General features: G+C 46.6%; 1 protein-coding gene across 3 annotated transcripts in view; it reads right to left on the reverse strand.

Moving 5' to 3' along the window:
• Positions 1–25,879, reverse strand: part of LGR6 (leucine rich repeat containing G protein-coupled receptor 6) — a 122,894-nt gene that overhangs the window by 41,094 nt on the left and 55,921 nt on the right. For 2 of the 3 annotated variants that reach the window (XM_050763016.1, XM_050763017.1), the window contains exon 5: positions 2,257–2,472. The exons of the other annotated variant lie outside the window; for it this stretch is intronic. In XM_050763016.1, coding sequence (XP_050618973.1) covers positions 2,257–2,472 — 216 coding nt within the window. The remainder of the gene's footprint in view (positions 1–2,256; positions 2,473–25,879) is intronic. 3 annotated transcript variants of the gene reach the window in all.

Consider the following 25,879-nt stretch of genomic DNA (forward strand, 5'->3'; position numbering starts at 1 on the left):
TGCTTGCCTGCTCACACCTCCAGCCAGGCCCCTATGCAATCCTTGATTTTAACCAAATACCTTTCTTGCTTCCCATCATATCCAGTCTACCTTTTCTTCCTCCTGAGCCTTCCTACAGCTCATCCTGTAGTCCCTGGACAGCATTCCCCAGCTTCCTGTCCACCTCACAAGTCACCCTCTGCTAAAAGCCTCTCTCCTCCATCCCATGAGTTGGAGGCAGGTGAAGGACGAAGGGGTAATGTTTCTAGCCTCTCCCCATGCAAAGGGACCAGTTTTTCTCTATCAGCTTTGCTCCCACACCAGTAGGTTTTCTTTCCTTAGTCCCTTGTCCCTCTTTGTCCTCAGTGGGCCTCCCCCTCAATACCTCCTAGATCTATAACAGGCCTGACTTACAGGCCAATTCCTTGGCTCCCACCCAAACCTTGGAGTCACCCATGACCTGCCTTCTTCTTGGTCTTCTACCCTCTGAAAATCTCTCAATCAGGTCAATTCTTCCTTCAAAACAGCCCTCACAGTCATGCCGTCCCTTCCATCCCTTCTACCACCTCCTTAAACTAACTGGACTTTGACTGATACCAAGAACCTCTGAACTGACCTTCCTGTCTCCAGTCTGCCTCAGTTCCAATCCAGCCTTCAAATTAATCTTCCTAAAATACTCCATTTTAACCCTTGCCTGAAAACCTTCAAGCTTCCCCCACCCACACGGGCAGATAGAAGCCAAGCTCTCTGTTCTGACATTGCAAGTCCCAACATGCACCTTTCCAGCCTCTTCTCCTGAGCTCTGCATGGGGACCCTCTGCTCCAGCCAGACTGGCGTGGTTACTGGCAGTCAAACACACTTACTCTCCCCTCCGTGTCTTTATTGCTATCTACTTGGAATGTCCTCATTCTCTTCATTTCACCATCTTTCCAGGCCCAGGTCCCACCCCACCTCCCTCAGGAAGCCTCCCTCCCCTCCACCTCAGCCTTCCCACCATACCAATGCTGCTATGAGTCTGAACTTATCATCTGACTGTGTTAGCATAAGTGACACTACATCATTCATTATTTTTCCCCGTATTTATTCTGCTCTTTCAACTGGACCGAAAGCCCCTCAAGGGCAGTGTCTATAGCTCATAGTTTTTTGAGTTTTCAGTATACCACATGGGCGCTCAATAAATGCCTGCTCCTGCTCATCCATCTGGGGCCAACCATGAAGTTCTTATTTCTCTAGTAATCTTACCACTCACAGAGGTCTGACCCCACCCCCTCACAATGTCACGGGGATATCACCAAAGTTAGGACCAATCACCTTGTTCTGTTTACCCTCTATAAATACCCCCTACTCCGTGACTCCCAGAAGAAGGGAGGGTGTGGCATCCTGACAGAAGAATATAGTCCACAAGGATATTCATCTTGGTTCTCCAGCTTCCCAGGACAGAGAATCAGACAAACAAATTGGTGCCTGCCTTTCATCTCTCAAATGGAACTAGGTATCATCCATTCCCTCGCTTAGAAAATCACGCCAGATCTTCAAAAGTGGGGGGCGGGAGGAATGTTACCATTCAGTAGAGTCACTAACACGCATGTTCCTAAGCCATGTTCCTGCAGCAATTAGTGTGTAACCCAAAGCAATTATACATGACCTCCAAGCCCTTTTAGTAATTACCCTATGAACTTACCAATCATTCATAGCAATTAGCTGGGAGCTAATTTGCTCTCTAAAGTTCCCACTGGGAAGGCAGAGTTAACCCCAGTCCCCAGTTCCTGCCAGGGATGATATCTCCCAGGTAATTACGGTGATGGGGTTTTGCTGTCTAATTATAAGTGATGGCTTTTCTCTGCTTCTTAAGGCCTGGGAAATGAGATGAATTTATCCCATCCCTGTGCCAAAGCATATGACTGCATCATCTAATTGTCAAATGTGGTAGAAATTACTTAAGAAATTCTTGACTTATATTTCAGTTATCATGGTATAGTTATTATAGGTGCATGGCAAGAAAATAATAGCTTAATTCCTATTTTCTGTTTATAGTACCCTGGCCCTTTAGTGACTCTCAGAGCACTTCTCAAGCTCTCATGTCATTCGACCTCATTATAACCCTATGGGATCAACAGGGAATGGTCATCCTCATGCTTTTCCAAAGGGAGACCAGAAGGTTTAGCAACATGCAAAGAAGAGCAAAGCTAGCCAGACTCCAATCCAACTCAGGTAAACATGCAGCCCCCAGCCCCCAGCAGAACCCCACTGGGGATGGGGAACAGAGCAGCACTCACAGCACCACAAGGCTGGTGAGATTCTGGAAGGCGTAGTCAGGGATGTGGCTGATGCGGTTGAGGGCCAGGGTCATGGCCTGCAGGGCAGGGAGGTTGTTGAGGGCCCTGACAGGGATCTCCGTGAGTGCATTGTCGTCCAGCCAGAGGTGGCGGAGGGAGGACAGCCCCTCAAAGCTCCTCTCCGGGACCAGGGAGATGAGGTTGGCATCTAGGCGCCTGGTGGAAGAGAGGATGGAGAGGGGTCAATCCAGGGCAAGATGCAGACCAAGCTTTGGGGCTAGACTGGGCCAGCCAGGCCCTCAAAAGGGCCTTTGAGGTTCCCTGGGACTAAAGTTGTGACATGTATCCTGTATCCCACCTCTTCGAGTTCCCATATTTGGCTCCATTCCAACCCATAGTTTTTGGTTTTTTGTGGGGGAGGAGATAGAGTCTCACTCTGTTGCCCAGGTTGGAGTGCAGTGGCAGGATCTTGGCTCGCTGCAACCTCCACCTCCCACTGGCCAATAGTTCTTGATCCTCTATGCCATATGTTTCCACGAATAATCCTTCTTCTTCCTCTCAGACCCAAGGCTGAACCCATAGCCTGTTTGTGAATAGCCAGTATTTTCCTTCACATCCATACTCCCGGGTTTCCAAACCTATGCCATAGTACCCTAGCTCTCTGAGTGTGACCTCGACCTTCCTAACTCTTCTGTGATAGTCCAAGATCATATAATGGAGATGTTATCAGCATTGGCAGAGGGAAATATCCTCCCTCTGAACCAACCCAAAGAAAAATGCCTCCCCAAAAGTGTAAGCCCTTCCCTGTCACCCATCCCTAGCACCACCTGTTCCTTGTCCCTTCAAGGGCCCAGGGGCAAGGAGCTCCTGCTAAAGTCCTGGGGCTTCTTGCTCAGTCGATGACCTCTGGGAGTGTCCTGCATGCCACAGTTGAAGTTCTTGATTAGCTGCCTCTCAGAACAGGTGAACAGATGGTGGACAATCCTGTTTTTGCATAACCAGAGATTCTAGGGTGATACGAGGATTACTGATGGGAGCCCTAGAAGATCTTAGCAGCCCAGCAAAACAAGATTTTCAACCTTAGCTTTTTACAGATGTGCCCAGGCCATGATAGCCTTTATCAATATGCTACTGTCTCTGAGCCCCAGGTTGGGACTTGGGCTGAACCCCTACTGCCCTAAGCTGATGGTCTCACAGGGACTGGACAAACTGACCTGTACCATGGATCTATTGCTGGACTTTCCTATGTTGAAGCGAGGCTTGGCCCTGAGCCATGGTCCTCCCACATAGCCATATGGCATTGAAGCCATGGAAACCCCAGCCTTATCCACAAAGGCCCTACAGCCCCATAATCCTGAACCCAAAGGAGAAGTGATGTGATCAGTAGGGTGGGATGGGGTGATCTTTCATCCCAACAGCACAAGCCCCCTTGTAGAAGGTCCAGTAGTGCTTCTGTCTTTTCCCTAAGCATCTCACCAGTGCTCTGTCTGTGAAGACCTCAAGCACCATTGGGAAATACTCCCTAGCTCACCAGCAAGGGGACCATGGGTGGATGGGCCAACACTGCAGTCTTGGGTGTGAAAGCGCATTCACCAGGACATTCTTCGAAAGCTGTAGTTAGGAAAGACTTCCCACCCACATCAAACCTGACATGATGGGACCAAAAGCCCTTCAGTGAGTGCCCTCTGCTGGCAAGGCCTGTCACCTTGGACATGGTTCTCCAGTGGTGGCCATCACAGCCTTGATGGTCTGTGGCTGAACCACCTTGGGGAGCTTCGTGCAAATGTGGACTCCCATGGACCATCAGCCCCAGCATCACCTGGAAGCTTGTTAGAAATGCAGAATTTTAGGCCGCACCCCAGACTTACTCAATCAGAACCTGGATTTTAACCTGACTCCCAGGTGATTCATTGATTCATCAGCACATTAATGTTTTTAAAGCACTGAGCTAGGTTTTCTAGATCTTATGCTCCCATCTAATGACCTTGGATTGCTGGAGAAGACAGGAAGACTGAATGAGGATGTAGAAAGCCATTTCCTGCTGTGATTAGTGCTCAGCTGGTCCTGGGAGCCCTTGTTCTTGGATTTGATCATCAATTACTCCAGAAGATGAGGGCTGTACCTCAACCTCCTGCATAAATGACCATAGCAGGCACTACGTTCAGGTGTGAACGCCCAGCACCCAGCACAATGCCTAGTTTGCAGATGGCACTCAATGTTTTTAAATAAATGGGCAATAAATAAATGAGTGAATAAATGCCCTCTAAATTCTCTGCTTCCAAGCCTCAAATTGATGGCCTGACCAAGCACACCAGTAAGCTAGAGGAGACCTGGACAGCCCCCCTTACCAGGGATGGTCGGGGATCCAGGTTGTCCTGCTTTGACACCCCATTCCATTGTGGTGAGGGCTCTCATCTGCAGATGCCCAACCAGCAGATGCTCAGACTCTCCTCCTGACCCTAGGATGGCCCTTTCCATGGGAGCAGCATCATAGTCCCAGATTTTCCAGAGACCACAGACAGATCCCTAAGCCTTGAGTCCTGCTTAGGACCACATTTGAGATGGCCTTCTTAAGGGAGGATAGGATTTCAACAAGGAGAGATGGAAAGGGGTGTCATGAATGAGGGCCTCAAGGGAAGAGAATGCAGGTCCAGTGTGGATGAGGGAAGGGAACACAGATTTCAGATATCCTTAAGAGGTCAAACTGATGGCCGGGCTCGGTGGCTCACGCTTGTAATCTCAGCACTTTGGGAGGCTGAGGTGAGCGGATCACCTGAGGTCGGGAGTTCAAGACCAGCCTGACCAATGTAGGGAAACCCCGTCTCTACTAAAAATACAAAATTAGCTGGGCATGGTTGCACATGCCTGTAATCTCAGCTACTCAAGAGGCTGAGGCAGGAGAATTGCTTGAACCTGGGAGGCGGAGGTTGCAGTGAGCCGAGATCACACCATTGCACTCCAGCCCGGGTGACAAGAGCAAAACTCCATCTCAAAAAAATAAAAAAGAGGTCAAATTGATAAGGCCCAGCAACCCATTGGATGTGGGGCCAGGGAGGGGCTAGGGCCTGACACTTCTCGAAGATCCGGGCCTTGCTCTCTGCTACTGCCTCCCTAATGGGTAAATTAACAGACCCAGGAAGCCTCACTCCCTAAGGGGGGGGCAGTACCTCCTTCTCTGAAGCTCAGGGCAGAGAACATCCCTACAGTGACAACCATGACACCAATATTAATCACTGTCTCCATGTATTGAGTCCTTGTCATATACCAGGTATACAATACCAGGTACTGTGTCCTATATCTTCTCAAAAATGAAATTGAGGTAGCTCTGATTAGCCCCATTTTACAGAGAGATTAAGCCCCCCAAGGCCCCACAGCTAGTAAGCTGCAGGGCTTAAATCTGAACCCAAGTTGTCTACCGTCAAAATTCATGTGCCTCACCATTATGTAGTGTTGGCACTGAGGTGCATGAGGGGAGGTAAGAACCTGTTCACCTAGGACAGCCGGGATATCAGGGCAGAGACTGTGGCTGAGCCAAGAAGATGGCCACGTACTGTAAGGAGGTGCTAGGAGGCAGGCAGGAAGTGGGTCAGGTCAGGGCAAGGGGAAAACTTCTTCTGTGATCTTAGGGGGCACTTGGAAGTGGCCTTTGCTATGCATGTGCCTATGTGTGAGTACACACATTTGCCAGCCACATGCATGTGCACACTCATACATGTAACCTACAGTCCTGGTTAGTCCATCTCCTGCATTTTGTGTAACCCATAGGCAGGAGAGCTTGGGAAGGGCCCTTTTGCCAGGCTGGGCCAAGCATGGCAGTGGCTTAAAACAGGGCCTCACCACTGCACTCCAGCCTGGGCGACAGAGCGAGACTCCGTCTCAAAAAAAAAAAAACAAAAACAGGGCCTCACTTTCTCCGTCTCTTAGGGAAGGGCTGGGTGGGCTGAGCCTTCAGGCCGCTTTCTGCTCTGTCAGGGAGAATCCATCTTCTGTCCTGGCTCATGGTATCCTGAAGGGGCACGGTGGAGTAGCCGAGGGCTGGAGAGGGGAGGTGTTTGCAGCCCTGCTCCTGGTACTTGGGAACTGGGACACACCAAAGGAGAAAGGGAAGCAAACTGGCAAATGAAGAAGGTGGAATGAGCACATGGAAGAAATTGGCCAGGCCTATGTTTGTGTTTGGGGTGAGCAGAGAGTCAGGGCATTTACACTCAGGCCAGGTGGGCTTGGGGGTGGGGCATGGACCCAGGGTAGCACTGCCAGATATAGCAAATAAAATAACACGCTGCCCATTTAAATTTGAATTTCAGATAAATAACAATTCTTAGCATAAATATGTCCCGTGTAATATTTGGGACAATGCCCAGTTAAATCTGAATTTCAGATAAGCAAGTATAAGTTTGAGTAAGTCCCATGCAACATTTGTATTTTATCTGGCAGCTCTGACCCACTGTGATGTGGAAGGTGTGGGCTTCGCCATCACACAGATGTAGCCACAAATCCCCTCCTTCAACCTTTTGTGTTGCTTTCCTCAGCTGTATTGTTTGATGACCTGCCCACCCAAGAGACTGTGAGGACAAACACCCTCTTAGAGGGAGACTCCACGAAGCACAGAGGGGAGTGGAGGAGGCAGCAGGAGACAGGCGCAGTATTGGCCTCTATTAAACTTTCTCCTCTCTCCCCTCCCTCGCTCTCTCTTTTTTTTTTTTTTTTTTTTTTTTTTTGAGACAGAGTTTCACTCTTATTGCCCAGGCTGGAGTGCCATGGTGCAATCTCAGCTCGCTGCAACCTCTGCCTCCCAGGATCAAGCGATTCTCCTGCCTCAGCCTCTCGAGTAGCTGGGATTGCAGGCGCACGCCACCATGCCCAGCTACTTTTTTGTATTTTTGTAGAGACAGGGTTTCACCATGTTGGCCGGGCTGGTCTTGAACTCCTATCTCAGGTTGTCCACCCGCCTCAGCCTCCCAAAGTGCTGGGATTACAGGTGTGAGCCACTGCACCCAGCCTCCCCTTTCTTTTCTTGTTGGACAACCCCTCCCTCCCCCCAGCAACCTCTGACTCTTGGGACACCTAAGGGTCGACACCTGGCTATAGAGCAATCCCTCCTACTATCTCTCCAACCAGCTCCCGGTAGGATAAGGTGCTCTCTTGAGAAATCCCCCACCCTTTCGAGTCAGGGTTCAGGCTCCCCTGGGATCTCTAGTCCTCTAGGGCAGGTGGGTCCTAGGGTCCCCTGACATCTGGCAGCCAGGAGAGGGGTATTGGATTGCTGAAGGAGTCTCTGAGCGGCCAGTAGAATCCTCCACTTGAGACTAAAAGACCTTTTTAAGCAGCTCCCCGTAGAAGGTGGGAGAGCCAATCCTGATGGACTCTGGCTTGGCAGGCAGAAGAGAGCAATTATACCAATTAAGCTCTGGAACAGAATCAACAACCCCCAACAGCGCCTCTCGTTCTCCCACGTGGACCTGGGCCCTTCAAGTGATTTCTGATTATAATTCTTACCTGCAGTAATGGGGCAGATTAGCAGGGACCTCACAGGCCAGTTTGGGCTTGCTTAGGCTCTGGGGAAACAGCTTAACCTGTCAAGGGCCAAACTGCTTCTCATACTCCCCCAGCTAAGGGCTGAGGCTGAAGCAGGGAGGGAAGGAGGGAAGGAGGGAAGGGGACCCTTCGCTGGGGACATAGGGTCCTGGTCCGAATCGACTGAAATGAGATGAGGACCTAACAGGGAGCAAGTGTAGCAGAAGAGCTTGAGGTTAGACAGCAAGAAGTGACCCCCTGACAGCGACCCAGGACAATAGTGTACACTAAGAATCACACTATATCAGAGCCTGAAGGAGCCTTCCGGCCTCACTTGTCTCATATGAGGAGCCTGAAGCCCAGAGAGATAAAGCGAAATGCCCAAAGGCAGAGGTAGGGCTGGGACTCAAACTCAGAGCTTTGCTGGGTGCGGTGGCTCATGCCTGTAATCCCAGCACTTTGGGCAGATCACCTGAGGTCGGGAGTTCGAGACCATCCTGACCAACCTAGGGAAACCCTATCTCTACTAAAATAACAAAACTAGACAGTCATGGTGGTGCACGCCTATAATCCCAGCTACCTGGGAGGCTGAGATAGGAGAATCACTTGAACCCTGGAGGCGGAGGTTGTGGTGAGCTGAGATTGTGCCATTGCACTCCAGCCTGGGCAACAAGAGCAAAACTCTGTCTCAAAAAACAAAACAAAACAAAACAAAAAAACAACTCAGAGCTTCACTCTACCAGTCTGGTTCCCCCAAAGCGAAGGAATGACAGAGAGACTCACACCTCTCTGTGCAAGATATGGATATGCAAGAAGCATATCTCCTTTGGAAAACAGGGGCCCTTACAGGCCACAGAGGACTAAATCAATCTAATAGACCCTCTCTGGGATTTATTTCTCTAATCCATCTTATATCCTACCAGATTTTAGTCAAATACAAGATAAAGGGACAGATTCAGGGGTCTGAGTGGGCCATGGACGTCATCAAGTATTCATTTAAAAACAAGCACGCATGTCAAGCTCCACGCTTAGGGCCTTGCCACAGTACCTGCTCCCTGAGCGCAGGCTGACTTTAAATTCAAAGGTCAGTGTGCCCCAAGGCAGACGAAGAGGAAAGCAGGAGGAAGACGGCAAGTGTCCTCCTATTCTGTTCCATTCAGGTCAGCCACGACTTGGGTCCCCTCCCTAGCTCTGAGACACATTACATGAGAAGACACAGCAGTCGTAGGACAGAGGGCTTTAGGAGCAGAGAGAGACTGAAACCCAGAATTCATGAGGTAAGGTGGGCCTGAATGAAGTAGGCTCCACAGGGCTGGGGCACATCCAGGAAGGAATTCCACTTCTCATTCAAGAAGAGGAAGATGGTGCCTCCAGAGTCTCTTCCATGACATGGTCTCATCCTAAGAAAGTATCTCCAGCCAGTCCTAGGACCAGCCAGCCCATCAGGGTTTTGCAGAGTGGGAAAGGAGGGCCAAGGTTCTGTTTCAGATACTGCACACTCAGAGAAGGGGAGCCTCTAGCCAGCTTTCTTACAGTGACGTACAAACTCAGGTTGCTGAATTTAGTGGACTTCTCTGCTCAAACTCCCAAGCCAGCCTGGCTGCCTCCCTCTCTCCTTGAAGCTGCCCATCACTAAGACCCTCCTGAATAGGACTGGCTACATAATGAGAATGAAAAGCCTGTGTTCTAAAATTACTAAAAATCTCAGCCGGGCACAGTGGCTCACGTCTGTAATCCCAGCACTTTGGGAGGCCCAGGCGGGAGGATTGCTTGAGCTCAGGTGTTTGAGACCAGCCTGGACAAAATAACAAGACACCCTCTTTAGAAAAAATTTAAAAGTTAGCCAGGCATGGTGGCATGCTCCTGTAGTCCCAGCTACTCAGGAGGCTGAGGCAGGAGGATCGTTTGATCCCAGAAGTCGAGGCTGCAGTGAGCTGTGTTCACGCCACTTCACCCCAGCCTGGACAACAAAGCGAGACCCTATTTCCAAAACAAACAAAAAACTTCAAGATGGCAATAGAGCACTAAACCAGTTGCAGGTCCCTTCTGCTGTCAGGGCCCTGGCAACCACACAGGTCGCAGGCCCATAAGGTCGGCTCTGCTCCCAAACTAAAAAATCCTCAAAAGCGTGGGCTAGGCCTTCTCCTGTTCTCATTTCCTAACTGTGCCAGTGAGAGGAAGAAAGAGACTGGGAGGTGAGATACCTTGAGGGCAAAGACAGTTCATTTGACACAGGATTACTGATTGTTTGCCCCTGGCCAACCCCAGGGCTGGTTTTCATCTCTGAACCCCTGACCTCTACTTGGCTACATAGCTGACTTTCGGTTGAACATGGGAAGGGAGAGAATAGAGAAAAGATGTGGGTGGGGAGGGGGACATCTCAGTCGCTGGTTGGAGTAGAGAATGGAGGTTGGAAGGGGGAGGATACTGAAAGTTTAAAAAAAAAAAAAAAAAAAAAAAAGCAGCCACTATAGAAATGGTTATTCTGCGGGGAACATATTCCATGTGGGAGCCGTTGATTGCCTGGAGGGACCAACAGCCCTGACCGAGAGCCTGCCAGGGAAGGCAAGGATTCCAGCAGGGAGCAGGCTGGCACCTGCCGAGCAGTGAGGAGATGCCCTCGGGCCTTCCATAGGCGGCAGGGCCCAGCCTCCCACACCATCACCAGCCGGCAGTGCCAGGTGCCAGCCTCTGCATGGAGGGCTACAGGGCCCCGATGGGGTGGTGGGGCCCCCTGCCCATGGCATGTCCTGGCCCTGCTTGGCAGGAAGGCTTGCTCAACTGGGGAACACGCAGAATCTGCACCCACAGACTCCACCAACTCAGGCATGGGTGCTCATGAGCCTCTGCCTTCCTGCGGACTGACACCCCTCCCGGTCCCTCTCCTGGAGAACACAGCCTGCGTTCTGTGAAGGCCCTTTATGGTCTCATGAGGGCTTCCATAAAGCTCTACTGCCCCCCTATCCCTCCCTCACTACCCATCAGACTGCCTGAAACGCCTCTCATTACAGATGGTATCATTCCTTTTGTCTTCAATTCAATAGGATTGGATTAAATCCAATAAACATTCATTGAGTGCCTACTATTATGCCAGCCTTGTGCTCAGTTCTAGTGTTCAAACTTGAATAACACATAGTCCCTTTCCAGAGAACCTCTTACTCTATTTACTTTGCTGTTTGATAAAACAATATAAAAACCTTAACTTTTATATTGAGGAGCTAATTGCCAGGTGTGCTCAGCATTTACATATATTATCATATTTAATCTTCACCCTAGCCCTGTGGAGTAGGAACTTTATGCTTCCCATCTTGCATGCAGAAAAGGAGGCTCAGAGGAATGAAGCCATTGGTCTGACTCCAAAGCTACCACTCAATTCAGGCTTATTGATATGACTTCTCCTTATCAAGACTTGAACATCAGAGCTTGTCCTGAAAGGCCTGTCCCATGTAATGAAAAGAAGCCTTCTCCGTTAAATAGTTCAGTCCTAGCCAAGGCCTTTAGGGGGCTGAAAACTGGGGCTGTAGCCAAAGGGACTAAGCAGTGTATCTGCACTAGAAGTAGTCACCAAGCCCAGAACCCATATGACTGGACTCCAGAGCCAGTTACAGGAAGCTCCCCTTCAAGCAGGTGCCAGGGATTGACCTACATATAGTCTGGGAAGCTAAGGACTCCCCAGATCCATCATCCCTCCATCTTGGGTGTTGTATGCCTCTGGTGTTCTCTAAGACAACACTGTTCAATAGAGCTTTCTGCAGTGAGAGACATATTCAGTATCCGCCCTGTGGCTATTGAGCTCTTGAAGTGTGGCCAGCATGACTGAGGAACCACATTTTAAATCTTATTTTGTTTTAATTGACACATGCCACAAGTGGCTACCATACTGGATGGTACAGTTCTAAGAAATTAGCCAGGCTCCACACAAGACAGGAAGGATACAGAGATGAATGAATTTGGTTCCTGCCCTCAAGGAACTCATAGTCTAGCAATAAAGATTAACAAATAACCAATTGTGATTGTGTGTGTGTGTGTGCGTGTGTGTGTTAGACAGAGAGAGAGGAAAAGAGAGTCTGTGTCTGAAAATGGTGTACACCAAGAGTTGAGGAAACGAATTGAAGGGTGTGGAACCTTCAGCCAGGGAGGAAGGACAAACTTCCTAGAAAGGGTAAAGATGGGACATTTGTGTTGAGTCTTGAGGAATAACTGAATTTTCACCAAGTGGATGAGGGTAATGAGCATTTCTGGCAAAGAAGGGTGTGTGAAGAGGTACTGACCAAAGAACAACATGGGAGAGGAGAACAACTCATCTGTGCTGAGAGCAGAGGGTCCTGGGTGACGCAGGGAGTGAGGGCTCAGGGCAGATGGGAAAGGTAGAAGGGAAGAGAACGTGTGGGTCCTTGGGGGCTTTATGGATCTGAACTTTAAATTGTAGGCATTGGGAAGTCTGGGTTGAGAAAGACCACTCTGGTGGGGTGGGAACGGGGGTGTGAAGGCTGGCAAAGGTCTTGTTCCTGCTGATACAGAGGGCGCTATGATTTCAGACGAGTCCCTTTCCTCTCTCCAGGATCAGTGTCTTCACCTGCTTAAGGAGGAGGTTTGCTTCAAGAGTCCCTGTGGCTCTGTCCTTCTGAGAGTCTGTACCTTCTTTGGACAAATTCTTCTGTGCTATGTCCCCGTGTCCCCAAGCAGGCCAACTTACAAGCATGTGGTGTTGTGCAGAGGCACAGAGTAGCCAACCCCCACTCCCCGACTCCCCAGGCATCTCAAAATGACCAAATTCTACCATTTGGATAATATTCTTTTTTTAGAGTGTAGAAGCTGCCCGTTATTATTATTTTTTTTAATCTGGCAAGTATTATTAGGTAGACTTTTAGTGGATAACAGCTTTTTGAGAGAAGCTTCTAGAAATGAGACACAGACTTGGAACACAGGGAGCTTTGGGCCAGAGAGATGAGGAGCTGGGAAAGATGGTCAACAGAGGTGGGAGACAGTAAAAGGCCAACTTCGGAGCTTTGAACAACTTTACCCAAGTGCCCACTTTGGTCACTTTTCTCCCCCATTACATGGGAAGACCCCTGAAGACATGGGCTGTGTCCTCTCTTTCCCTGGAACTTGCCCACCATGGATATTCAGTCTGTGTTTTTTATCGATCTAGTTATGGGCACTTTCAGCATTGTTCAGAGGATTGCTTGCTGGGGAGAGCGCAGCAGTGGAAGTGAGAGCTGACAGGGACCCCACTTAACCAGGGAGGAAAGGGGACTCTGAAGGACCAAGTGATTTGTCCAAGGTCACAGAGTAAAGAGATGGCAAAGCCAGAGAAGGCATTGGTTTTGAGTCCAGTGTTCTTCGAGTTCAGTGTTCACCTCTCTCCTACCCTTGTCCTCTTGGGAGAAGAAGGTGTTCATCGATTCCTACCCACCCCCACACACAGTGCCAAGGGGGACCCCCAGAGACCCTTCCCAGGGCACTGGTTGAGGAACTTTGAAGACCCTCATCTCTGAGAACCATTCCTTGGCAGCATCCAACACTTGGGGCTCATCCCTTGCATCCCAGCAGTGCCTCTCCCCATCTGGAACCCATCACCAGGCCCTCACAGAGCACACAAGCCATGAAGAGTCCAAAAGTGACAACTCTCGGGAGTCGGAGAGTTGTCCCACTTCTGGTGGGATAGTCCCATGGTGACAGACAGCATAGGGAGCAGAGGAGGCCAACTGAGCCACCAGAAGCTGGAGTGAGAACTCCACTTTCCTGCAGGGGTGGGGTGGGGGTGATGGTGGATGGAGCCTCGAATTAACCTTTCCATGCCCACTTACAATTGAGGGGAGAAGGGCAGGTGGGAGCTAGAGCAGCACTTTTCTCTTTCTCTCCCCACCCAGGGAAAAAGTTTGTTGGAGGAAAGTGATTTCATCAGCTCTGATTTATGCCATCTAATAAGATCCTTCCCCTCACTGTCAGCCTCTCAATAGATCAAAGGTGGGATATTAAAATGAAGGCAATTCCAACTGGTTCTCCAGGCTATGCTAATGCCTCAACTCCCCTTTCCCTCCATCTGTCAGGAGAATTGATGGGTGTGCAAGAACCCCGGGGGGGCAGAGAAAGTGCTTCCTTTCTATACATCAAAGGATGATACCTGAGCATTCCTCCAAGCTATTCCTTGTATTTTATTCAGCAGCAATATATAAAAATAATTACCCACCCTCCAGGAGGCAGGCAGGGAAGTAAGCGCCTCTGTGTGCAGCCTTTATGAGCTTCCCCCAAAGACACAGACCTACAGATCCGGGCAGAAGGCCAGCTTTGTGGGTGACAATCCCGGAATCCTGGGGTGGGAACTACAAAAAGCCATCTCATCCATCCCCCAGCCTCCAGCCATTGAATTTCAGACATCAGGCTGGTTTCTGGGGACCTTCGTGGGCTGTCTGATATGTGCTTGGGAGCTGGGTCCTGTGGTTGCTTGAGGCCTGGCTGCCTGCCCTGGCAAGAGGGTGGCTGTGGTTGGTGGAGGAAGAGGCTGATGGAGATCTTCCCGACTTGCCTCTCCAGAAAGGGGGAAGTGATGTCAGAGGCTTAGGGAATAGAAGTGACATCCCAGAGTTTTAAAGATACTTAAAAGCTGTCCTAGCAGACTTTGTAGTAATAGTCACCAGGGAAAACCAAGCACGTATCAACACTTCTAAAAGTACCATAGGAGAAGGGAGAGAAGAAATGGGAAAAGTCCGTATCAACTCTGGCTTCCCACAGGGTTCCAGTCCTTCCCACAATCTATTTTCTCCCTCATTCCCAAGAGCTCCCAGGCTCTGTGTGACCAGTATGAGAACAGGAGAGGTTATACCTGTGTAGTTTCAACTCTCCCCTCCCCAGCCTCCCTATTTCCTGGCCCCACATCCCTCCATCCATCAGTTTTTCCGTTCATCCATCTGTCCATCCACTCACACAGACTACACAATCATCCCCACTGTTGTAATCTTGTTTTTCTCTTGCTCAGAATTATCTATGGCTTCTAGTCAACCCCAAACTCTTTGGCTTGGGCTTCGAGATCCCTTCCCTGAAATGACTGTCTCACCAGCATAATTTCTCAGAAGAGCTCCCCCAGTTCTCTATTCCATATGCAAATGTGCCTCTCGCCTTACCTCTTTTCCCACAGCGCATGGTTTATTCATCTTTGGATCTTTGTATAGGTTGGTGCCCCTCTTTGAAAGATGTTTCTCCATCCTCTCTTCAAAGCTCTGCTTAAAACTCCTCTTTCTGGAGCCTCCTGACCTAACCTCACATGGTGCTCTTCCCTCCTATACGCAGTATCTTCCAAGTCCTTACTGATTGGTCCACAAGTACTCACCACACCCACACCCCTGTGCTGAAGCCATAATCCCTCTCTAGCCTAGGGAGGAAATGAAGGAACAAGTCAAACACACTCAAGTTGTTTCCAGTTAAAATGAAAGAAAACTTAGCTACCTTCTCACTAAAACACCTATGAAGATATAGAGAGAAAAAACAAACAAACAAAAAGATGTATGCTGGCCAGGCGCAGTGGCTCATGTCTGTAATCCCAGCACGCTGGGAGGCTGAGGCAGGCGGATCACCTGAGGTCAGGAGTTCAAGTCCAGCGTGGCCAACATGGTGAAACCCCCATCTCTACCAAAAATACAAAAATTAGCTGGGCATTGTGGTATGTGCCTGTAGTCCCAGCTACTCAGGAGGCTGAGGCAGGAGAATTGCTTGAACCCGGGAGGCAGAGGTTGTGGTGAACCAAGATTATACGACTGCACTCCAGCCTGGGCAACAGAGTGAGACCCTGTCTCAAAAAAAAAAAAAAAGACTATCGTATAACTCTGAAAATAATTTATTGAGAGTGTAATAGAAGTTATTTGGCACCCTCAGTAAGGTACAAGAAATCATGACCTCTCTGAAACAGGAACAAAAATCCATAAAAAGAAAAAAAAAAGCTAAGACAGAAGAACAACAACAAAAAATAAAATAAAATGAAATAAAATAAAATAAAAGGCAAATTTCAAAGACAAATTGAAGTGCAAATGGAACTAAGTAACTAAGTGAGATATGGGAGGACTGCAGGGGAACTAAGTTGAAAAAGCAAAATTCAAATTTGCATTGTAGGTGATAGTGAGTAGACCTAGCCCAGCAAAAAACTGAATTAGCAATGGGGAGAACAAACATAAGACACTCTCCTTGAAGTCAGAATAAAAGGACAAAGGGGTGAAAATTATGGAAATAAATATGAGATAGATAGAAAAGAGAACTGAATTTGAACTTGAGAATCATAGGTATTCCAGATGATTAAACCCAGAGTGAATGCAGCAGAAGCACATGATAGCTGTAATTGAAAGAAAACATTTGAGCTGCAAGAATAGTATAGATTTAAGATGTTTATTGTATCCCAAGCAAACTAAGTGGAAAGAATACCTCAACACATTCTGGCAAACATTTCAGTTGTAAGGATAAAGAAAAAAAATCTTGTAAGCATTCATAAAGAAAAAATATGCTCTCCTTGAAAGAACAAAATGATAAGGCTGACCTCAGAATTTCCTGTCACACTGCATATCAGGGGGAAATGGAGCCTTATGTACAGGATTCTGAGAAAAATAGATTGTCATCCAATAATTTTATATTGGCCACAAAAAAATATATTAGTTGGCCACAAAAAAATATATTCTCAACTATATAAAAGATCAGAAATATAGTTGCCATCTGTTGTTCTTGGGGAAAAAATTACTTGAAAATATACTACAGGCAATCAAGAGAGATAATTTTTAAATGAAGAACTCAAGAATGGGGAATTTGGCAGAGCACAGTGGCTCATTCCCAACATTCTGGGAAGCCAAGGCAGGCGGATGTCAGGAGTTCGCGACCAGCCTGTCCAACATGGTGAAACCCTTTCTCTACAAAAAATACAAAAATTAGCTGGGCATGGTGGCACGTGCCTGTAGTCCTAGCTACTCACGAGGCTGAGGCAGGAGAATCGCTTGAGCCCGGGAGGCAGAGGTAAGATTGTGCCACTGCACTACAGCCTGGGTGATAGAGCGATACTCTGTCTGAAAAAATAAAATAGTCCAGGAGCGGTGAGTCACGCCTGTAATCCTAACTCTTTAGGAGACTGAGACGGGTGGATCGCCTGAGGTCAGGAGTTCGAAATCAGTCTGGCCAACCTGACAAAACCCCGTCTCTACTAAAAATACAAAAATTAGCTGGGCGTGATGGCGCATGCCTGTAATTCCAGCTACTCGGGAGGCTGAGGCAGGAGAATCACTTGAACCCAAGAGGCAGAGGTTGCAGTGAGCTGAGATCACGACACTACACTCCAGCCTGGGCAACAGAGTGAGACTCTGCCTCAAAAAACCATAATAATAATAAAATAAAATAAAATAAATTAATGGTGAATTCTTCTTGGCTTTTACTTCCAGGCAGGATTGGAGTAGCAGTTGTTTTTGCCTCAAACAACTGAAAAGCAATAGGTTTGAGGCATTGGACAACAGGCAGCATAGGACTGTGTTGCTGAGAGCTGGGAGGCACATGCTGTGAGCCTTGTGATTGGCCGAGTTTCTGCCTGGAGAGGGTGTCCAGGCTGCAGGACAAAGAGAGGGAACTCAAGCAGAACTTGTGTTCACTCTAAGTTGAGGAGATAGCGTGCAGAGTTCAGGGAAGCCAGGGTGGCTAAAATTTGAGGGATAGAGTACCTAAAAGAGAGAGAGAGGGAAATGGGGGACAGAGAGATGGGAGGAAGGAGGAGGAGAAGGCAGGGAGAAGGAAAACAATGGAAACATCAATTAAGCCTTTAAAAAGTATAAAACATGATAGATGTGAGACAAAACATCATTTATATTTTTCCAGAATATAACTCATTTTCTTAAAATAATTTAATATATTAGCACAGATGGAAAAGATTTTGATGAAATGGATAGTTTTCAGGAAAAGATAATGCCCAAAACTGACTAAGAAGTAGAAAACCAAAGAGATCAAACACTAAAGAAGAAATTAGAAATGTTATCAAAGAATTTGCTCTTCAAACACAAGTTTGGGGTCCAGGAAATTGGTCCATAAATTTTTCCAAACTTTCAAGTAAAAAATAATTTTCATGCTCTATAAATTGTTCCAGGGATAGAAAAGGCTGGAATGATACTCAATTCATTCTTGGAACTCAGTTTAACCCAATAACAAAAGCGATCAAAGAGAGTACAGAAAACAAGCTATAGCCCATTCTCATTTATGAATATTTTATTAGGATGCGCATATTGTAATTACAATACTGGCAATAAAACATAGTAGGAATAATCTACCACCATCAAGATGGGATTATCCAAAGAATACTGTGATGTTAAAATAATAAATTCTATTATAGTATAATGGGTTTAGTATACATAACTGTAATATATACTAAAAAAAACCACTCAGCCACATTTAAAACTTCTAATTTTAAAAAAAATGTAAGATATTGAGATAGAGAAATATTTTCTCAACATGGTAAACTCTATTATCTCAAAGGATATCCAGTATCATACTTAATGAGAAAATACTAGAGATCTTCCTCTTAAAATCCAGAACAAGATAAATATGTTCCTTGTCATAATTGCTAATGTCATTGTTCTGAAAGCTCTAACGCAAAAGACAGGAAACAGAAATAAGCGGTATAATTATTACTTACAAATAATATTAGATATCTAAAAATTCCAAGGGAATCAATGATAAAGCCTTAAGATTAATAAGAGAATTTAATTTAATAAAGTGATCAAATACAAGATGAATGTGTACGCCTCAATACTTTCCTAAATTCCAACAATAAACAGAAGGGACAATGATGAAAATACCCCCTTTACATTAGCGATAGCCACCAAGGAAAGCTCATAAACAAACACAACCCAATAAATATGGAATAATTCTAACAAGAAATGAGTCGTTAATGAAAAAAAAACAAAAACCATAAAAAGATTACCAAGATATATAAAAGATGTTTTGAATTAAGAGAAATAATAAATCCTGTAGGAGAAGACTATATTTTTTAATTATGTAAAGCCTCTACAAATCAACTTATAGACAATGTAATTCCAATTAAGATCCCAGTGGGACATTTTTGGCAGGAAGTGACGGCACCCTCATAAAATAAAACTAAAGTTCATGTCATATAATAAATAGGTGAGCAAAATATAACAGAAAAATGAACAGGGACTGCCCCTATTAAATATTAGAAACTTAATAAAAATCCACAAAGAAATTATCATATCTAATAAATGAGTGCAGCAAAGCTGCAAGATACAAGATCGACATACATAAATCAATTGGATTTCTGTACACTTGCCATGAGTATTCCAAAAAAAGAAATTAAGAAAACAATTCCATTTACAATAGCATCAATATTTTGGAATAAATTTTAAGGAATAAATTTAACAAAAACAGTGTAAAACCTGTACTCTCAAAACAACAAAACATTGTTGAAAGAAATTAAAGAACACCTAAATAAATGGGAAAATATCCCATATTCATGGATTGGAAGATAATATTGTTAAGATGGCAATACTCAACAAATTGATCTACAGATTCAATGCAACTACTATCACAGTCCTAGTGGCCTTTTTTCAGAAATTGACAAGCTGATTCTAAAATTTATATAGAAATGCAAGGGAGCAAGAATAGTCAAAAAAATCTCGAAAATAACAAAGTAGGAGGACTCACCTTTCCCAATTTCAAAACTTACTACAAAGCTACAGTAATGCAGACCATATAGCACTATATAGTAAGGATAGATATATAGATCAATTGAATAGAATTCAGAGTCCAGAAATAAATTCTTACATTTACAGGCAATTGATGATCAAGAAGAGTGCTAAGACAATTCAATAGGAGAAAATAGGCTTTTTAAAGAATAGCATTTGGGATGACAAAAATGTTGTGCTGGAACAAGTGGATATCTACATGCAAAAGAATGTAGCTGGACCTCTACCTACATTGTGTATGTGTGAACCATATACAAAAATTAAAATGGTTTAAAGACCTAAAACTACTAAATTCTTAGAAAACAACATAGGCATATATCTTTCTGGCCTTGGATTAGACAATGGTTTCTTAGATATAACACCAAAAGTACAACAAACAAACCAAAAAATAGACTAATTGGACTTCATTGAAATTAAAAACTTTTGTGCTTCAGAGGATATTATAAAGAAAGTGAAAAAGACAAAAGACAGAATGGGAGAAAAACATTGTCAAACCACATATCTGATAAGGGCCTTATATCTTTAATATATAAAGAACCGTGACAACTCAACAATCAAAAGACTACCCAGTTAGGAAAGAGGAAAAGGATCTAAATAGACTTTTCTCCAAAGAAGATATACAAATGGCCAATAAGTACATAAAATGATCCTTAACATCATTAGTCATCAGGGAAATGCAAATCAGAACCACAACAAAATACCACTTCACTCCCACTAGGATGGCTATAATAAAAAAGACAATAACAAGTGTTGGCAACAATGTGGAGAAATTGAAATGCCCATACAATACTGGGAGAAATATAAAATGGTGCAGTCACTTTGGAAAAGAGTTTGATAGCATTTCAAAAAGTACATAGAGTTACTGTATGACCCAGCAATTCCATTTCTAGTTATATACCCAGGATAACTGACAACATATGTGTACATAAAGATTTGTACACAAATGTTTTTAGCAGCATTATTCATAATAACCAAAAGGTAGAAACAGCCCAAGTATCCATCAACTGATAAAGAGGTAAAATAAAATGTGATATATCTCTACCAAGGAATATAATTCAGCTATAAAAAGGAATAAAGTGGTCAGGCGCAGTGGCTCACGCCTGTAATCCTAGCACTTTGGGAGGCTGAGGAGGGCAGATCACCAGAGGTCAGGAGTTCAAGACCAGCCTGGCCAACATGGTGAAACCCCATCTCTACTAAAATACAAAAATTAGCCAGACATGGTGACATGCACTTGTAATCCCAGCTACTCAGGAGGCTGAGACGGGAGAATCGCTTGAACCCGGGAGACAGTGGTTACAGTGAGCCAAGATCGTACCCCTGCACTCCAGCCTGGGTGGCTGAGTGAGACTCTGTCTCAAAAAAAAAAAAAAAAAAAAAGTGCTGTTACATGCATAAATATATACATGGATGAACCTTGAAAACATTATGCTAAGTAAAAAAGCCAGACATTAAAAGCTACATATTGTATTATTCCATTTATATAAAATGTCCAGAACAGGCAAATCCAAAAAGAGACAGAAAGCAGATTACTGGTTGTCAGGGTCTGGGGGAAGATGTGATGGGGAGTGACTGCTAATAAGTAAGGATTTTCTTTTTGGGGTGACAAAAAATATTCTAGACTTATGGGTGATAATTGCACAACTTGGTAAATATGCTAAAAATCACTGAAATGCATACTTTAAAAGAGAGAACTTTATGCTGTGCAAATTATATCTCAATTTTTAAATATTTAAAGCTAAAAGTCTTATAATAGTGATGTATTAGCACAATTTTAAAGAGACAATAAACCAGACGCTGGCATGGTACGTAAAGCAAGCATGTGTGTTTGTAAGAGTATGTGTACTCATAGAGAAATACACAGAAATGTTAACAAGCATTGTGGCTGGGTGGTAGAATTGTGGGCGATTTTTATTTTCTTCTTTTTATTTTTTGTATTTTCTAAATTTTCTACAATGAGTCAGAGCAAAAATAAACATGTTTTTAAAAACAAAGTGCGTCAGTGTATAATTAAGTCCTGGGCTGTTGGAGAGCTGAGCTGAGGGGGGCCGGCCAAGGGAGTGCTCCACGGACTCTGCAGCCTGAGCGGGGAAGGGTGCTGGGGAGGGAGATGAGGAGCAGGCAGTGGAAGGGGACTTGCTTAATTTCACCTGCTCTGTGTCCCACCTTTGCCTGGATTTCCTATCCAATCAGTCATGAGGTCCTGGGAATGGAATCTCAAGGCCACACCCCCTCCTCCTGACCCCAAGGCCACTGCTGTGGTCCAGGCCCCCTCCTGAAGTGATCTCCTAACTGGCCTCACTCATGGCCCATGGCAGAAGCTCTGGGGTCCACTATGGACAGCTAGGTCCACGTGCTTCTCTGGGACACACATCTATCTGTTTCCATGAAAACCCTGTGGTGAACCTCCCTCACCTGTGAGGTAGTCCTTAGCTGGTCATCAAAAGCCATGGTCCTCTCTGCAGACTTATCTGCTACACACAGGTCTTCCTTCAAGCGGGCAGGCAGTGCTACAAGCACAGGAAGCTGTGCCTGCACCACACCAAGCTGCCATTCTCTAAATCAATATCACACCCCATCCCCGTGCCCCCAATTCACTGCCTTCACACTTCACTCAGGCTTTCCCTCCTAGCAAAAGATGTCTTTTCAACTCTTTTCTCTTTCTTTTTCTCTTTGTGTGTGTGTGTGTGTGTGTGTGTGTGTGTGTGACATACAGACAGAGTCTCACTATGTTACAGCCCAGGTTGTTCTTCAACTCCTGAGTTCAAGAGATCCTTCCTCCTCAGCCTCCCAAAGTACTATTACAGGTATGAGTCACCTCATTCAGCATCTACCAGTTCAACTCCTATTCTACCTTCAAAACTGGCACAGTGCTGGCACATTCACCCAGCAAATAGTTGCTCCTCCCCTTCCCACAGCACTCTGGACTTTGCATATGTACCTGCTGTATTTATTCTAGCATGTACTATTTGTGAACATGTCTCACAGTCCTTATTTGGTAACGAACTCACTGAAGGCAGGCACATCAGCGCCCGGCATGGGGAAGTGTACAACACGGATCCGCAGAATGCAAACATAATGGAAGGAATGACCTACATTCACTCACGGCAGGGGCAACTCACCACCAGAGGGACCATTTCTGAGGTCAGGGGTGGAGGAAGTATCTTTTCCTTCCTGGATAATCTAGTTTTTCAGCAAAGCCTGACCAGAGGTGAGGAACCCCTCAAGTCTATCCCACTCCAGCTCCTCACAGTCAAGAGTTTCTCTGAGCTGCACAAAGCGTCCTGCCTCAGGCTCCCTCCCTGGTGGAAAATGATGTGGTAGGAGCCAGTTCTGGAGATTAGGCTAACAAGAATAGTAGGCTGGGTGCAGTGGCTCATGCCTGTAATCCCAGCACTTTGGGAGGCCAAGGCGGGCAGATCACTAGGCCAGGAGACCGAGACAGTCCTGGCTAACACGGTGAAACCCCGTTTCTACTAAAAATACAAAAAATTAGCCAGGTGTGGTGGCATGTGCCTGTAGTCCCAGCTACTTGGAAGGCTGAGGCAGGAGAATTGCTTGAACCCAGGAGGCAGAGGTTGCAGTGAGCTGAGATTGGGCCACTGCACGCCAGCCTGGGCAACAGAGCGAGACTCCATCTCAAAAAAAAAAAAAAAAAAAAAAAAAAAGAATAGTAGGACCATCTTGGCCAGGTGCAGTGGCTCACGCCTGTAGTCCCAGCACTTTGGGAGGCCGAGGTGGGTGGATCATGAGGTCAGGAGTTCGAGACCAGCCTGACCAACATGGTGAAACCTCACTTCTACTAAAAATACAAAAAATTAGCCGGGAGTGGTGGTGGGCACCTGTAATCCCAGCTACTCGGGAGGCTGAGGCAGGAGAGGAGAGTCGCTTGAACCCAGGAGGCGGAGATTGCAGTGAGCCGAGATCACACACTGCACTCCAGCCTGGGCAATAGAGCAAGACTCCATCTCAAAAAAAAAAAAAAAAAAAAAAAAAGAATATTAGGACCATCAGTTATCATGCACTCAGGATGTACCTGGCATTGTGCTAAGTCTTTCTATACGTCATCTCATGAGTCTTCAAAACAACCACTTTATTATTCCCAGTTTATAGATTACAAAAATGAGGCTCAGAATGTTTGGACAATTTGGTTATGATCCTTTATCTAGAAAATGGCAGAGCTGGTTTTCACAGAAAAGCAGCACTATTTTCAGAGACCCTAAAATCACACACCACCCTTTCAGCTAAAAGGAGACAGATTATTTGGGCTGCCACATAATATCGCGGCTCCCCAGACTGAGCCGTGACTCGAGTGTGCTGGCCCCTATGTCAGGATGTCTTCCTGCTGGGTGTGTTGAAGCCCTCGATTAAGGGGCGTGGTGAGAGTGCCCATGCATGTGCCTGACACAATGCTTGGCACCCAGCAAATGCTCCCTACGGCTTACTTTCCTTCTTCCCTCTGACTTTAAAGTCTCAGAGCAGTCTAGACACAGTCAGATTCAGGACGCTTGTCAGGGAGAGAGAGGAGACAGGAAGCATACCCATCTGGTTTGGGCTGGGCATGGAGCCCTTTCTCAAACTTTTCAGACTTGCCAAAAGGCTACCATTTAGTGTCCCAATCCCACAAGTCCGAAACCAGATCTCTAGGCAGTACCTAAAGGCTATGTATTGTCAGTGCCCTGTTCCTTTCCACAACCTGAATTCTTGTCAGGTTCTTCTCCATGCCTCTGGCAGCAGGTAGTTGCTGGCAGACTCTGGTCCAGCAGGGCATTTGGCTCAGCTGGTGCTGGCTGAATTACAGAACAATCCTGCTGCTAACCGCCCATGGTACCTTTCATCTACGGGAGCCCAGGGCCTGCACCTACTTTACAGATGGGAAAGCCAAGGCGAAGAGACAAGAAATAGTTATAAAGAGTGAGGATGCCTGGTTCCGGTATTTAGTGTTCCCCATGTGTTCCCCAGCAGGCCCAGAGTCAGATGGAATTATTCTAGGGGGGCTTCCTGGAGGAGGTGAGGGCTGTATTGGTGCAAGCAGTGTAGTCAAGGCTTCGCAGAAAGGAAAAGGAAAGACTTCCTAGTCTGAGAAACAGCTTAAGCCAAGGCACGGAGGTAGAAGGACAGGCTTGGGGAGGTAGGGGGAAGAAGGGGAAGTGGCTTCGCTGGAGTAGAGAGCAGGGTATAGGTGAAAACAGGTATAATTTAAAGGAAGATTTGCCCCAGCTGGTCAGCAGTCTGTGGGTGGTTTCTGATCAGAGGAGTGAGATGACGTAAGTGGTGCCATGTGATGACTTGGAGGAGCCCTGGGCACCCCCTTCACCACACCCTCTCCAACCTATTTCACCTCAACAAAAGGCAGAACTAAGAATCCGGGGACTATTCGTTTGCCTCCAGTCTCCCCCTCATCCCCTCAGTCTGACACACACCAGTCTGGCCCCTCCCTCGTCAGTCCTCCTTCTCCCTCCTCTTCTCTCTCTTTCCCCTTTCCCTCTCCACTTTCTCATCTCCTCTCCCTTCCAGGTGGGCTCCCCTCCAGCCTCCCACACTCTAGATGTTCTGAGGCGGGGGTCACTCTAGGGCCCTTCAGGCCCCCAGTTAGCAGATGTGCAGCTGAGAGGCAGCTAATGGGGACCAGGGGAGGATGCCGGGCTGGGGCTGGGAGCAGAGACAGCTGCATTGGCCCCAAAGGCCTGGTGGCTCCCCGAGGAGCCCAGCAGCCTCATTCCCGTCAGCTGCAGCTGTCAGCAGGAAGGAAAGGGGAAATGGCTGGGGGAGTCCTGCCTGGAGAATAGAGCCTCCTGGCTTCCCAGCTGGGAGGGATCTGAGGCTTCCTCTTCTTCCCTCTCCTGCTCCCCACACCCCAACCTGGAGCTCTGGAAATGGTGAGTGCCCCTATGTAGTCTTCAATGCTGCACCTGTAGCCCCTGCCTCTCCTTTCCCCACGAAGGCTCAGGGGCTGCAGGGACACAGATCATCCTCACATAGCAGGTAATTCTAAATAATGTGATTGTTGGCTGCAGAAGACACTGGATGGCTTTTTTTAAATAACAAGTTTCTTTTCCCATTCCTGTTTTATTTAGGGTGATCCATATACGAGTGTGCAGGCTCTGACAACACACTATCAGACAGTGGAGGCCTGCAGCCTCCTTATATACCTTCTCTCTGTGAATTCACAGCACAGAGAGCCAGTGCTTGCAACAGCAAGCCAATAGCATTGCCTATATCAGGCCGTCATCCATGATCATCTCTTTTTAAACCCCTTGGGTAGCTTTCCTGCTTTTACTCCCCTCTCAGCTCTGTCTGTTATGCCACCTCCCCGAAACATGACAGCAGAGGGCAGGCAGGGCCCTTCTCCCCCAGGTCTGTTCTTCCTCAGAACTTCTTGGGTGTTCTGAGGA

This window comes from Macaca thibetana, chromosome 1 (assembly GCF_024542745.1).
Source record: "Macaca thibetana thibetana isolate TM-01 chromosome 1, ASM2454274v1, whole genome shotgun sequence".
In the NCBI taxonomy this organism is placed as follows: Eukaryota; Metazoa; Chordata; class Mammalia; order Primates; family Cercopithecidae; genus Macaca; species Macaca thibetana.